General features: G+C 46.3%; 2 protein-coding genes across 4 annotated transcripts in view; one reads left to right on the top strand and one right to left on the bottom strand.

The window, feature by feature from the left end:
• DNMT1 (DNA methyltransferase 1) overlaps positions 1-450 on the top strand; it is a 45,825-nt gene extending 45,375 nt beyond the window's left edge. For all 3 annotated transcript variants that reach the window (XM_064571418.1, XM_045863047.3, XM_064571421.1), the window contains exon 40: positions 96-450. In XM_064571418.1, coding sequence (XP_064427488.1) covers positions 96-130 — 35 coding nt within the window. In that variant the 3' untranslated portion in view covers positions 131-450. The remainder of the gene's footprint in view (positions 1-95) is intronic.
• A 10,638-nt stretch (positions 451-11,088) lies between these two features.
• On the bottom strand, positions 11,089-12,223 carry LOC123834854 (non-histone chromosomal protein HMG-14-like). Its single transcript, XM_064571461.1, has one exon. It carries the CDS (start codon positions 11,720-11,722, stop codon positions 11,255-11,257), a length of 468 nt encoding a protein of 155 aa, XP_064427531.1. The 5' UTR covers positions 11,723-12,223; the 3' UTR covers positions 11,089-11,254.
• Between the last annotated feature and the right edge of the window lie 248 nt (positions 12,224-12,471).

The raw sequence follows: 12,471 nt of genomic DNA on the forward strand, positions 1-12,471 counted from the left end.
GCCCTTGATCTTAGCCTGTTTGTTACGCTTGTCTGTTCCTTAGTGTAACGTCGTATGTGTGCTCTGCAGTGACTTTACCTTTTATTTCTCTTTAGTGAAAATCAAGGAGGAGGAAACTACTAAGGACTAGTTTTGCCCTCCCGTCGCCTTGTTTCTGGCACCAGGGATCCCCACCATGCACTGATGTTGTATTTTTAACATGTCAATCTGTCAGTTCAAATGTGTCGTTCACGGTGTTTGTGGCCTTGGCTGACATGAAGCTGTTCTGTGAGGTTTGCTTATCAACTAATGACTTAGTGATCAAACTGTGCAGTACTTTGTGCATTCTGGATTTTAAAAGTTTTTTATTATGCGTTATATCAAATCTACCACTGTATGAGTGGAAATTAAGACTTTATGTAGTTTTTATATGTTGTAATATTTCTTCAAATAAATCTCTCCTATAAATCACCCTGGCTGGTGGCTTGTGATTTCTGAGGAGCTTCCAGCTGACTCTCAGCTGGGTCTGGATGAGCGTGGGCTCCTCGGAGGTGTCGGTGTGAAGTTAGATCACTCGAAGTGTGCCATGTACATGCTTGGGGTGGGGGTTAACTTGTGACAGGTCTGTCCAAGGAGACGCAAGTGGAATTCGTTAGTGTGGCTTCCAGGAAAACCTTTTAAAGGAGCAGTCTTCGTTGGCCTTCCCCAGTGTAGCCCTTCTTTGCTCTAGAATGGACGGGGATAGCTGGTGGTACAGCAGCCATCTTGTGACCATGAGGGTAGAAGCCCTGTGTAGTGGATGGGGGAGAAAGAGAGGAGTCGCTCGGAGCCGTGGCCTGGTACCCACAGACAAACTAGATCTTTTAGGTAGGCTTCCTGGGCGTTCAGCCTAATTCAGTCCTACTGAATTCTAAGACAAACCTTTTCCTTGGTTTATCTTTGGTAAAGGACTTGCTGTAAAATGCCAACAAAGCAGAAGCAGACAAAGAAGTGTTAGTCACCGGCACCCACGACAGAGGACCACTGGTGGGATGAGGAACACCCGTCCTACCACCTATACTGGGGAAACGACGCCCTTGGTGGCCCTTCGGCTGTCGCTTTCCCCTCAGGTCTTAGTCATAAGAGTGGAGGACTAAACCTAGTTCAAACATAAAACTTAAAAAACTACTTTCCTACTAAGGGACTAGATGTTTCCCTCCTGTTTCAAAGAGCGCCGCACTGAACATTGTTGTACACGGGTTTCCATCTCCTTCAGGGAAATACTTGGGGGCTCCTGGATCATTGAGTGTAAATGTTTTCTGTTTCTACTTCAGAACATTGACCGACCAACCCCGTTAGGGGTCTTAACGCTGCTCCCACCAACAGTATAACTTTCCTTTAGTGTACCCTGGCTTTTGCTGTTTTAATCCTCATCAATGGCCTAGAGAGACCCTTGTGAGCATTTTAAGGAGCGATTGAACATCTTCAGGTGTCCGATGGCCCCTGGAAGTTGTTCCTTGTCTCTGATGCTGCGGGACTTGGTCCTTGCCGGTTGCTATTTGGGCATTAGATTTTCCCCCTTGCTTGTTACTTGGATCTTGAGTCGTCCTATCTTTGCCATATAGGACTCTTATTTTTAGGGGTTAGATTTACATTTGTCTGCTTTTCTGTTATTCAGAGCCTAAGTGTAAAGGTCCTCCCTACCCCCCAGATCCAAAACTAGCGCTTTCTTCCGTATTTCTATGACCCCTCCTTTTTTTTTTTTTTTTTTTTTTTTTAAAGATTTTATTTATTTGACAGAGCACAAGCAGAGGGAGAGAGAGGGAGAAGCAGGTTCCCTGCTGAGCAAGGAGCCCGATGTGGGACTCGATCCCAGGACCCTGGGATCATGACCTGGGCTGAAGGCAGCCGCTTAACCGACTGAGCCACCCAGGCGTCCCTATGACCCCTCCTTTTTAACATTGCTTCTGTAAGGATGAAAATAAACACCTCAACTTATTTATTGACCGGGTAACAAATGTACCTGGGGAACACAACAGCTTGATGTGGTGCCTGGTAAAGTTCTCCCATAAGATTTTATTTCCCAGTTATACCTTCTGTTTGCCCCCCGTCCTTTTTTTTTTAAGCTAAAAATTCATTTAGAAAGTATTGTGAAGGGGCGCCTGGGTGGCTCTGTTGGTTAAGCATCTGACTCTTGATTTTGGCTCAGGTCATGATCTCAGGGTCCTGGGATTAAGCCCCCCTTCTGGCTCCGCACTCAGTGGGGAGTCTGTTTCAAGATTCTCCCTCTGCCCCTCTCTTAAAAAAAAAAAAAGTCTATTGTGAGTAGAGTGAGAAGTATGTTAAATCTTTTTTTTTTAAGATTTTATTTATTTAATTATGAGAGAGAGCGAGAGACAGCGTGAGAGGGAACACAAGCAGGGGGAGTGGGAGAGGGAGAAGCAGGCTTCCAGCCAGGCAGGGAACCTGATGCGGGGCTCGATCCCAGGACCCTGGGATCATGACCTGAGCCGAAGGCAGTCACTTAACCAACGGAGCCACCCAGGCGCCCCAGAAGTATGTTAAATCTTTTCCCCATTTCTAAACCCCTTGACCAAGACAACAGAGTCCTTACCTCCTGAAGACCTCCTCTGCCTGAGTACAGCATGTGTATTTGATTTTTCCCTGCTACAAAGAGTGGCATTGATTAAAACTACACCTCAAAAGCTATCCTACCTGCGAATGTCTTGCTGGGCCCCTGGTTTGGTTCTGTTTTGTTTCTGTCGAGGTCTGATAGGAAACCAGTCCTGAACATACAGCTTGTATTTTGATAAATGAACCCACATCCCTTTTTTTTTTTTTTAAGATTTTATTTGTCAGAGCGAGCACAAGCAGGGGGAGTGGCAGACAGAGGGAGAAGCAGGCTCCTCACTGAGCAGGGAGCCCGATACGGGGCTCGATCCCAGGACCCTGGGATCATGACCTGAGCTGAAGGCAGACGCTTAACCGACTGAGCCACCCAGCCATCCCAAATGAACCCACATTCTTAAGCTGTAGAACATCTCCATCACTCCAGAATCCCCTTGTGTCCCTCCCCACCTCCTCACCCCCCTTCCCCTGCCATCAGGCAACCCCTGGTCCAATTGGGTCTCTGTGGAGGACTTAGAGCTATTTAGTTCAGTGTGGGCTCTTGCATCTGGTTCCTTTCACTCAGTGTGATGTTTTGGGGATTCACCTAGAATGCCAGTGTCTGTCACCAATTTGTCCCTACTTATTACTAAGTAGAAGGAATGCCTTTATTTTAAACTGTTTGTTAGGGTGCCTGGCTGGCTCAGTCAGTGGAGTGTGCAACTCTCGATCTTGGGGTTGTGAGTTTGAGCCCCATGTTGGGTGTAGAGATTACTTAAAAATAGCTTAGTAGGGGTGCCTGGGTGGCTCAGTCATTAAGCCTCTGCCTTCGGCTCAGGTCATGATCCCGGGGTCCCGGGATCGAGCCCCGCACTGGGCTCCCTGCCTCCGCGGGAAGGCTGCTTCTTCCTCTCCCACTCCCTCTGCTTGTGTCCCCTCTCTTGCTGTGTCTCTCTCTGTCAAATAAATAAATCTTAAAAAAAAAAAAAAAAAAGCTTAGTAAACAGTTTACTTAAAAACTTTATTTTTTATTTTTTTACTCTTCTGTATTTGAAAATTACTGTCCCTCAATGGGCAGTTGGTCAAATGGTGATAAGTACATTTGTTCATATGTCTGAATCCACATCCACGGTACCTTTCTAGTAGTTGAATGGCTGGGTCAAACTTTAAATTTGGCATATCTTCTAAAAACCTAGTGGGTATTTTCATAGTGATTGCATTAAACTTACAACTTCAGGGGAAAACTGATTTAATGACAAGCCTGCCTTTCTAAGAATAGGGTCTGCCCTGGTCACAGATATTTTTGTCCCTCAACATTTCAGTCTTCATATAGATACTGCAGGTTTTTGGTTTTTTTTTTAAGATTTTATTTGAGAGAGAGAGTGCGAGAGTGTAGTAGGAGGGGCAGAGGGGGAGGGAGAGGAAGAGGGAAAGAATCCCAAGCCTGCTCTGTGCTGAGTGCTGAGCCGGAGATGGGGCTCGATCCCAGGACCCCAGCTCATGACCTGAGCCGAAATCAAGAGCCGGGCACTTAACCAACTGAGCCACCCAGCCTCCCTGATACTGCAGATTTCTTAACTTGATTCCTAGGTATTTAATCCTTCCATCACCAACGTAAATGGGATTTCTTTTTTGGGTTTCACTGGGGGGTGGGGAGGGGAAGGATGTTACTTTCTAAGCAGTGGCCCTTTGCCACTACAGAAAGATTGACTTGTATTGATTATTGACTTTGTGTACTATGTGGTTTTGCTGTTCTTTGTTTTTTGTTTTGTTTTTTAACCTAGCCAACCTGCTGAATTCCCTTATTTTTGTGATACCTCGCTACCAAGAACAATTCGAAGATTCACTCTAGCGTGAGGAGTAGAAACTGTTTTGTGCTGTGGCTGGAGCATGGGGTCTGAGCTGGGCAGTGGCCTGTTCCTCGGGGGTGGCCCAGATGAGTGGCTGCCTGTCAGGTACATCTGCCTCCATGTACCCCAAGAGCACCGGTCTGAGCCAGGCTGTGGACCACGGGGGCGCTCCCTGGTGCTAAGGGAGGGGACGTGGCTTCCAGCAGCTTCTGCCTCTCTGGCTCCCTAACAGGGTATCTTCTTCCATCAGAGCTCAACTCAGCCTTTTCCCGGGAAGAAAAACCTACTGGAGTTGGAGAATTGACAAGAACAGTGATTGTAGTAGATCTAATCGATGAAATCCACGGATGGCTCAAAGCCTCGTTACCATTTGAGGTGACTGTTAAACACGATGCTGTACTTTGAAATCATTAAAAGGGGGGGAAACCAGGTCTTTCTGGCAAGAACTATTTAATGAGAAGCAGATGGTGCCCGCTGATGAGAAAGCTGTCTCCAACAGAATGGCAGTTAGTAAATCAGGTGAAAGAATAGATTTTGATGATCATTTTGTAACCCCTAATCTAATTTACTCAGTCAAGAATCATGGCTGGGTTTGGGGGTTTTCTTAGGTTTTTGTTTGTTTGCATATTTTTTATAAAGCATTAAACCATTTTAAGTGTATAATTCAATGCCATTCAATTGCATTCACATCATGGTACCACTCTCACTGCACTTTCCAGAACATTTTTATCCCAAACAGAGTCATTAAACACTAACTCCTGGGGCGCCTGGGTGGCTCAGTCATTAAGCGTCTGCCTTCGGCTCAGGTCATGGTCCCAGGGTCCTGGGATCGAGCCCACGTCGGGCTCCCTGCTCGGCGGTGAGCCCGCTTTCTCCCTCTCCCTCTCCCCCTGCTGTGTTCTCTCTCTAGCTGTCTCTCTCTGTCAAATAAATAAATGAAATCTTTAAAAAATTTAATAAAAATAAACCCTAACTCCTTATCCCCCCTCCCCGCCTCCTTTCTGTCTGAGTTTGCCTACTCTGGGCACCTCCTACAAGTGGAATCATATATTCGGCCTTTTGTATCTGGCTTCTTTCACTGAGCATGTTTTTTTTTTTTTAAGATTTTATTAAATCCTAAATTTAAATGTTAAATTTATTTTATTAGAGCGGGGGGAGGGGCAGAAGGAGAAGGAGAGAGAGAATCTCAAGCAGGCTCCCCGCTGAGCCAGGAGCCCGACTCGGGGCTCGATTCCAGGACCCTGAAATCATGACCTGAGCTGAAATCAAGAGCCGGACCTTTAACCAGCTGAGCCGCCCAGGCGCCCCTCACTTAGCGTATTTTTGACGTTCATCCATGTTGTGGCAGGTGTCAGAACTTCATTATCTTTTAGGCTGAGTAACATTCCATTGTCTGACACACCACATGTTCATCTGTCTGTCAGGGAACCCGTGGGTTCTTTCCAGCAGCTCTTGTGAGCAATGTTACCGTGAGCACTGGTGTAGGAGTCAGCTGAGTCCCTTCTCTGAGCTATTTTGAGTACATACCTAGGAGTGGAATTGCTGGACCATCAGGCAATTCCTATGTTTCACTGTTTGAGAAAGTCTCAAACTCTTTTCCACAATGGCTGCACCATCAGCAAAGCACAAGGGTTCCGGTTGCTCCACATCCTTACCAACACTTACTTTTCTGTTCATTAATTAAACAGCCATCCTAATGGGCGTGAAGTGGTAGCTCATTGTCTGCTTCAGGTGTGAGTATGTCCATGTGTTTTTAATTTCTTGATCGTGCTAAAATACATATAAATTACCATTTTAACCATTTTTCAGTGTCCAGTTCCGTAGCATTAAACACATTTCCACTGTCGTGCAGCCGTCCCCACCGTCCGTCTCCAGAACTTTCTCGTCTTCCCACACTGAACCTCTGCCCCATGAAACACCGACTCCCCACCCCTTCCCCCACCCCTGGCATCCTACATTTGCTTCCTGTCTCCGTGAATTTGACTCTAGGGAGCTCCTATGAGTGGAATCATGCAGTATTTGTCCTTTTGTCACTGGCTTAGTTCACTGAACACAGTGTCCTTAAGGTTCGTCCGTGTCTTAGCAGGTGTCAGAATGTCCTTCCTTTTTTTTTTTTCTTAAAGATTTTATTTATTTATTTGACAGAGAGAGAGATAGCGAGAGCAGGAACACAAGCAGGGGGAGTGGGAGAGGGAGAAGCAGGCTCCCGGCAGAGCAGGGAGCCCGATGCGAGGCTCGATCCCAGGACCCTGGGATCCTGACCTGAGCCGAAGGCAGGACTTAGCGACTGAGCCACCCAGACGCCCCAGAATGTCCTTCCTTTTTAAGGCCGAATAACAGTCCATTGGATGGATGGACCACAGTTTGTGTACCCATTCTTCTGTCAGCAGACACTGGGGTTGCTTCAACTTTTTTGCCAGTGTGATCCATGCTACTTTGAGCATGAGTACAAATATCTGGGTGTCCCTGCTTCAATTCCTTTGAAGATGTACCTGGAAGTGGGTTTGCTGGATCACGTGGTAATTCTGTGTGGAGGTTTTGGTTTTTTTTTTAGGAACTGCCCTACTGTTTCCCACAGCAGCAGGTTATTTAATGGCCTAAACATTCAAGGCCCAGCTATAATCCTTTTGTGTGCCTCCCAGACCCCCATCTGCTACTTCTCCAGACATAACCATATGAGAGCGTTGTCTGCCGTGTCTTCTTCCTGTCCAAGTTCTTCCATTGCTCCCACATCCCCGAGTCCTTAAACCTAGCATTCTCTAGGTCTTTAAAAATATTGGGGGGGTGCCTGGGTGGCTCAGTCGTTAAGCGTCTGCCTTCGGCTCAGGTCATGATCTCAGGGTCCTGGGATCGAGCCCTGCATCTGGCTCCCTGCTCAGTGGAGAGCCTGCTTCTCCCTCTCCCACTCCCCCTGCTTGTGTTCCCTCTCTCGCTGTGTCTCTCTCTGTCAAATAAATAAGTAAAATCTTTGAAAAAAAAATAAATAAAAATAAAAATATTGGGTAAGTGCTATCTCACTGCACATATCTATCTGCAACCTGCTTTTCTCTCTCAAGCATGTTTGGGGTTTTTGAAGAAAGACAAGCTATAGAAAAAGTACAATCATCCCAGAACCCTGGCACCATCTGTCGGCTTTGTCCACATTCACACGCAGTCATCTGTGACTAGGAATAGAAAACTTAGGTAGACAGCGTCCTACAACCACTGACCAGGCACTGACTCTTCCAGACCCAGTGCTTAGTCTGCGCATGTGGCTCTATGACAAACCAACACTGCCCCTTCCTGCCTCGAGACCAAAGCAGGCAGACAAAATCCACAATGAACAAGGTGAGAAATGCTACGAAGAGAACTGAGATGGAGGGGCTGAACCTTGCTTTGTTCCGCTCCAGGTTTCATTAAAGGGTGTATCAATCGGGGCGCCTGGGTGGCTCAGTGGTTAAGCGTCTGCCTTTGGCTCAGGTCATGATCCCAGGGGTCCTGGGATTGAGCCCGGCATCGGGCTCCCTGCTCCACGGGGAGCCTGCTTCTCCCTCTCCCACTCCCCCTGCTTGTGTTCCTTCTCTCACTTTGTCTCTCTCTGTCAAATAAATAAATAAAATCTTAAAAAAAAAAAAAAGGGTGTATCGATCTCATATGAGTGCAGCTGGATTACTTTTCACACGTGTACCTGCCTGTGTCGCCCACTACCCAGACGGACACATAGGAAATTCCCATCACCCTGGAAGGATGCCTGGCACCCCTCCACCCTCAGAGATCAGCTCAGGTCTGATTTCTGTTAGTATCGGTTGGTCTTGCCTGTTTGAGAATTTCCCACAAATGACATCTCCTGGGATCAATTCTTTTGTGTCTGGGATATGCATCCATGTGTGTTACTGTGTGTTAGATTGCTCCTTTTTTGCTATATTGTTCTCCACTGTAGAGATGGACCACAGTTTATCTTTGGCTATCCATTCATCTGTTGATGGACTTTTGAGTTGTGGCATGGGCTGAATTGTGTGCCCCTTAAATTCGTGTTTAAGCTCTAACCCCAAGGACCTCGGAATGTGAGTGTATTTGGAGATCGGACCTTTATAAAAATAACTGGGTTAAAATAAGGTCATGAAGGTGGACCCTAATCCAATATGACTTGTGTCCTTATAAGGACCACGTGAAGACGCAGGGACAAGATGGCCGTCTACAAAGCCAAAGAGCGAGGCCTCAGAAGGAACCAGTCTGCTCAGCACCTTGATCTCGGACTTCCAGCCTCCGGGCCTGTGAGAAAATTCATTCCTGTGGCTTGAGCCCCCCATCTGTGGTACCGTTAACAGCAGCCCTAGCATGCTAAGCCAAGTTCTTTCCGGTTTGGGGCCACTGTGAATGAAGTTGCTACGAACATTTGTGTCCATATTCTTAACAACGGAGACACCCAGGCGCCCCCCATTTGTGTCCATATTCTTAACAACGGAGACACCCAGGCGCCCCCCATTTGTGTCCATATTCTAACACGTGGCTTGTGGTGGACAGGAAAACTTGTTTCTTCTGGAAAATACCAAGAAGTAGAATTCTACATCGTGAGGTCTCACGAATGGCCCTGGAGCTGCCAGAGTTTCTGGGGGGACAGCATACGGTGCATGTCCTCACGGCCTTCCTCATGTGCTTGGCTCAGCTGGTTTGGCTCTTGTCCTGGCTGGTGTCCTGTAGAAATTCCGGAGGTGGGAAGAATGTTGGTGCTACAAAGAAGAGCTGGAGGACAGGGACTCGGAGGCTTTTTTTTTTTTTTCCATCCACCCTTGGACTCTAGGTTCTCCCCACGTCCCTATGCTCCCTCGAGGCCTCTGATTTTTCCTTGGGAAATACCTGACTTTTTGTAAAAGTGATATGTGCCTGATGTTTAAGAAAAAGTATTCCATACAGAAAAACGCCAAAAAGGAAGTAAAGATGAAGCCAAATGGAAATGCCCAGAAACATCCATCGTTAGAAGTTAACGTCTTTCTATGCATCCACAAACGTGCAGTTCCTCTCCAGGGGTGGTGCTCACACAGATGGGGCAACATTTAGCTAATCCCTTGTTCAGGATGGTTGCACTGTTACCAGTTTTCCAATCCCTTAAGCCGCCCTGTGCTGGACACTTTTTACAATTTAATACACCTGGACATGAATTTCCTTAGGCCAGTCCTAGAAGAGGGAATGCGAGGTAGTGGATATGCAAAACACACTAAAATACATTTATATGTTACATCTCACACATATTACACACTACAGATTTATATATAAAGTGCGTAATTGGGGCGCCTGGGTGGCTCAGTTGGTTAAGTGTCTGCCTTTGGCTCAGGTCATGATCCCACGGTGCCCCCAGTCTGGTATTTCTTTTCAGAAAATAGTTTGCATATATCTACATATATGTGCTTTTTTTTTCTTAATTGAGTTTTTATTGGTTGTTTTGAGGATCAGTACAGACATTTTAATTTGTACACAATTCTTTTTTTTTTTTAAGATTTTTTAATTTTTATTTTTACCTATTTGAGAGAGAGAGAATGAGAGAGAGAGAACACCTGAGAGGGGATAGGGTCAGAGGATGAAGCAGACTCCCTGCCGAGCAGGAAGCCCGATGCGGGACTCGATCCCGGGACTCCAGGATCATGACCCGAGCCGAAGGCAGTCGCTTAACCAACTGAGCCACCCAGGCGCCCCAATTTGTACACAATTCTTAACGTATGTACCGAAAATCTAAAAAAAACATGTAGTTGTGATTCTTTTCTAAAAGTTATTCCAGTGACCTTCCAGCTTAAAATGTGGAGGCAAAGTTTCCTTAACAGTATATCAAGTACCAAGATCTTCAAATGCTGATACACTGTTACATTGTTAAGTCCCATTAATTCACACTTTAATATCATATACACTACATACTCAAATTCTCAATCTTGTACAGCACATTAACAGAGTTACTAGGAAAACTGGACTACCATGACCAAGATGTTACAGAGAGCACAAGAATTCTGACCGGGAGAGCCAAGATCTAGGAGTGGTTTTCTTTAGGAAATAATTCTACCAAAAACAACATGGGAATAGAAGTAATTTAAAATATTCAAGACATAGGAAATGCACAACTGACTCCAAATTGCCATTTAGTATGCTTGGTATTATAGGATATAAAAACTACCCCATCTATGGAAAGTTGAGCTGACACCCAAGACAATCAAAGCCTCCCACATTCAATATCCCACTCTTTCCTGGTTGTACGAAAAAATAAACAACCAGCAAATGATTTCACCTCTTTAAAAAAAGCATTTACAGGGCGCCTGAGTGGCTCAGTCGTTAAGTGTCTGCCTTTGGCTCAGGTCATGATCCCAGGGTCCTGGGATAGAGTCCTGCCTTGGACTCCCTGCTCGTGGGAGGCCTGCTTCTCCCTCTCCCACTCCCCCTGCTTGTGTTCCCTCTCTCGCTGTGTCTCTGTCAAATAAATAAAATCTTAAAAAAAAAAAAAAAGCATTTACACTTAAAAAATGGGATGAGGTGGATTCCCTCCTTCTTAAAAATGTTTCTAGAGCTACTAAAAAACTTGCATTTACAAAATAGTTGATAAAAATATTCCTCTGGGGACGCCTGGGTGGCTCAGTCGTTGGGCATCTGCATTCCACTCAGGTCATGATCCCAGGGTCCCAGGATCGAGCCCCGCATCGGGCTCCCTGCTCCGCGGGAGGCCTGCTTCTCCCTGTCCCACTCCCCCTGCTTCTGTTCCCTCTCTCGCTGTGTCTCTCTCTGTCAAATAAATAAATAAAATCTTTAATATATATATATATATTCCTCTGGATTGTACAAGAAGGGTGACAGGGACCACTGATAAGACATGGTTTATGGTATTAATCAGACTTGGCTTCTTTATCTCCTGCTTCATCGGAGGCTGGACTCTCATTTTTAGTTTCTCCGTTTTCTGCAGGTAAGTCTTCTTTCATTTCTTGGTTAGCCACTTCAGCCTGTTTTCCCTTGCTCCCCCTTTCCCCCTTTGTTTGCACTTTTTTGTCTGAAGATTTATCATTTCCTGCCACCTTGTTTGGCTTCGTTTTCACTTTGGCAGGAGCGGGTTTAGCTGACAACCTCGCCAGCCTCCTCTTGGGCTCCTCCTTCGCCGCCCCCTCGGCGGAGCTGACCTTCCTCTTGGGCATCGTGGCGGCGAGGCGGGCATGTGCCAGGGGCCTGTGGGCCGCGGCGCACCGAGAGCCTTCGCGAAGCTGGGCTGCCTGGCCGCTGCCGCTCCTCCCGCCGCCCGAGCTGCTGCGACCCGCCGCGGGGGGCCTATATGTGTTATTTTTTAAAAAGATTTTATTCATGCTTGTGCTCTCTGTCAAATAAATAAATCAAAAAAAATTTTTTTAAAGATTTTACTTATTTTTGCGAGAGAGAGAGAACAAGCGGGGTGGGGGGGCGGGGCGCAGAGGTAGAGAGAGAAGCAGGCTCTTTGCTAAGCAGGGAGCCCGATGCAGGACTCGATCGCAGAATCCTGGGATCATGACCTGAGCCAAAGGCAGACACTTAACCGACTGAGCCACCCAGGCGCCCAATAAATAAAATCTTAAAAAAATATATTGTATAGCCAAACTGTGGAAAGAGCCAAGATGTCCAACAGATGAATGGATAAAGAAGATATGGTATATATATACAATGGAATATTATGCAGCCATCAAAAGGAATGAGATCTTGCCATTTGCAACGACGTGGAGGAACTGGAGGGTATTATGCTGAGCGAACTAAGTCAAACAGAGAAAGACATGTATCATATGACCTCACTGATATGAGGAATTCTTAATCTCAGGAAACAAACTGAGGGTTGCTGGAGTGGGGGGTGGGGTGGGAGGGATGGGGTGACTGGGTGATAGACACTGGGGAGGGTATGTGCTCTGGTAAGCGCTGTGAATTGTGCAAGACTGTTGAATCTCAGATCTGTACCTCTGAAACAAACAATGCAATATATGTTAAGAAAAAAAAAGAAGAAGATAGCAGGAGGGGAAGAATGAAGGGGGGGAAATCGGAGGGGGAGATGAACCATGAGAGACGATGGACTCTGAAAAACAAACTGAGG

Source organism: Mirounga angustirostris, unplaced genomic scaffold (assembly GCF_029215605.1).
Source record: "Mirounga angustirostris isolate CCGP_5_RB_7025 unplaced genomic scaffold, mMirAng1.0.hap1 SCAF_1, whole genome shotgun sequence".
In the NCBI taxonomy this organism is placed as follows: Eukaryota; Metazoa; Chordata; class Mammalia; order Carnivora; family Phocidae; genus Mirounga; species Mirounga angustirostris.

Bases quoted from the DNA above. Each gene is read 5' to 3' on its own strand.
- LOC123834854 (XM_064571461.1), bottom strand. From the start codon at position 11,722: ATGAATAAAATCTTTTTAAAAAATAACACATATAGGCCCCCCGCGGCG.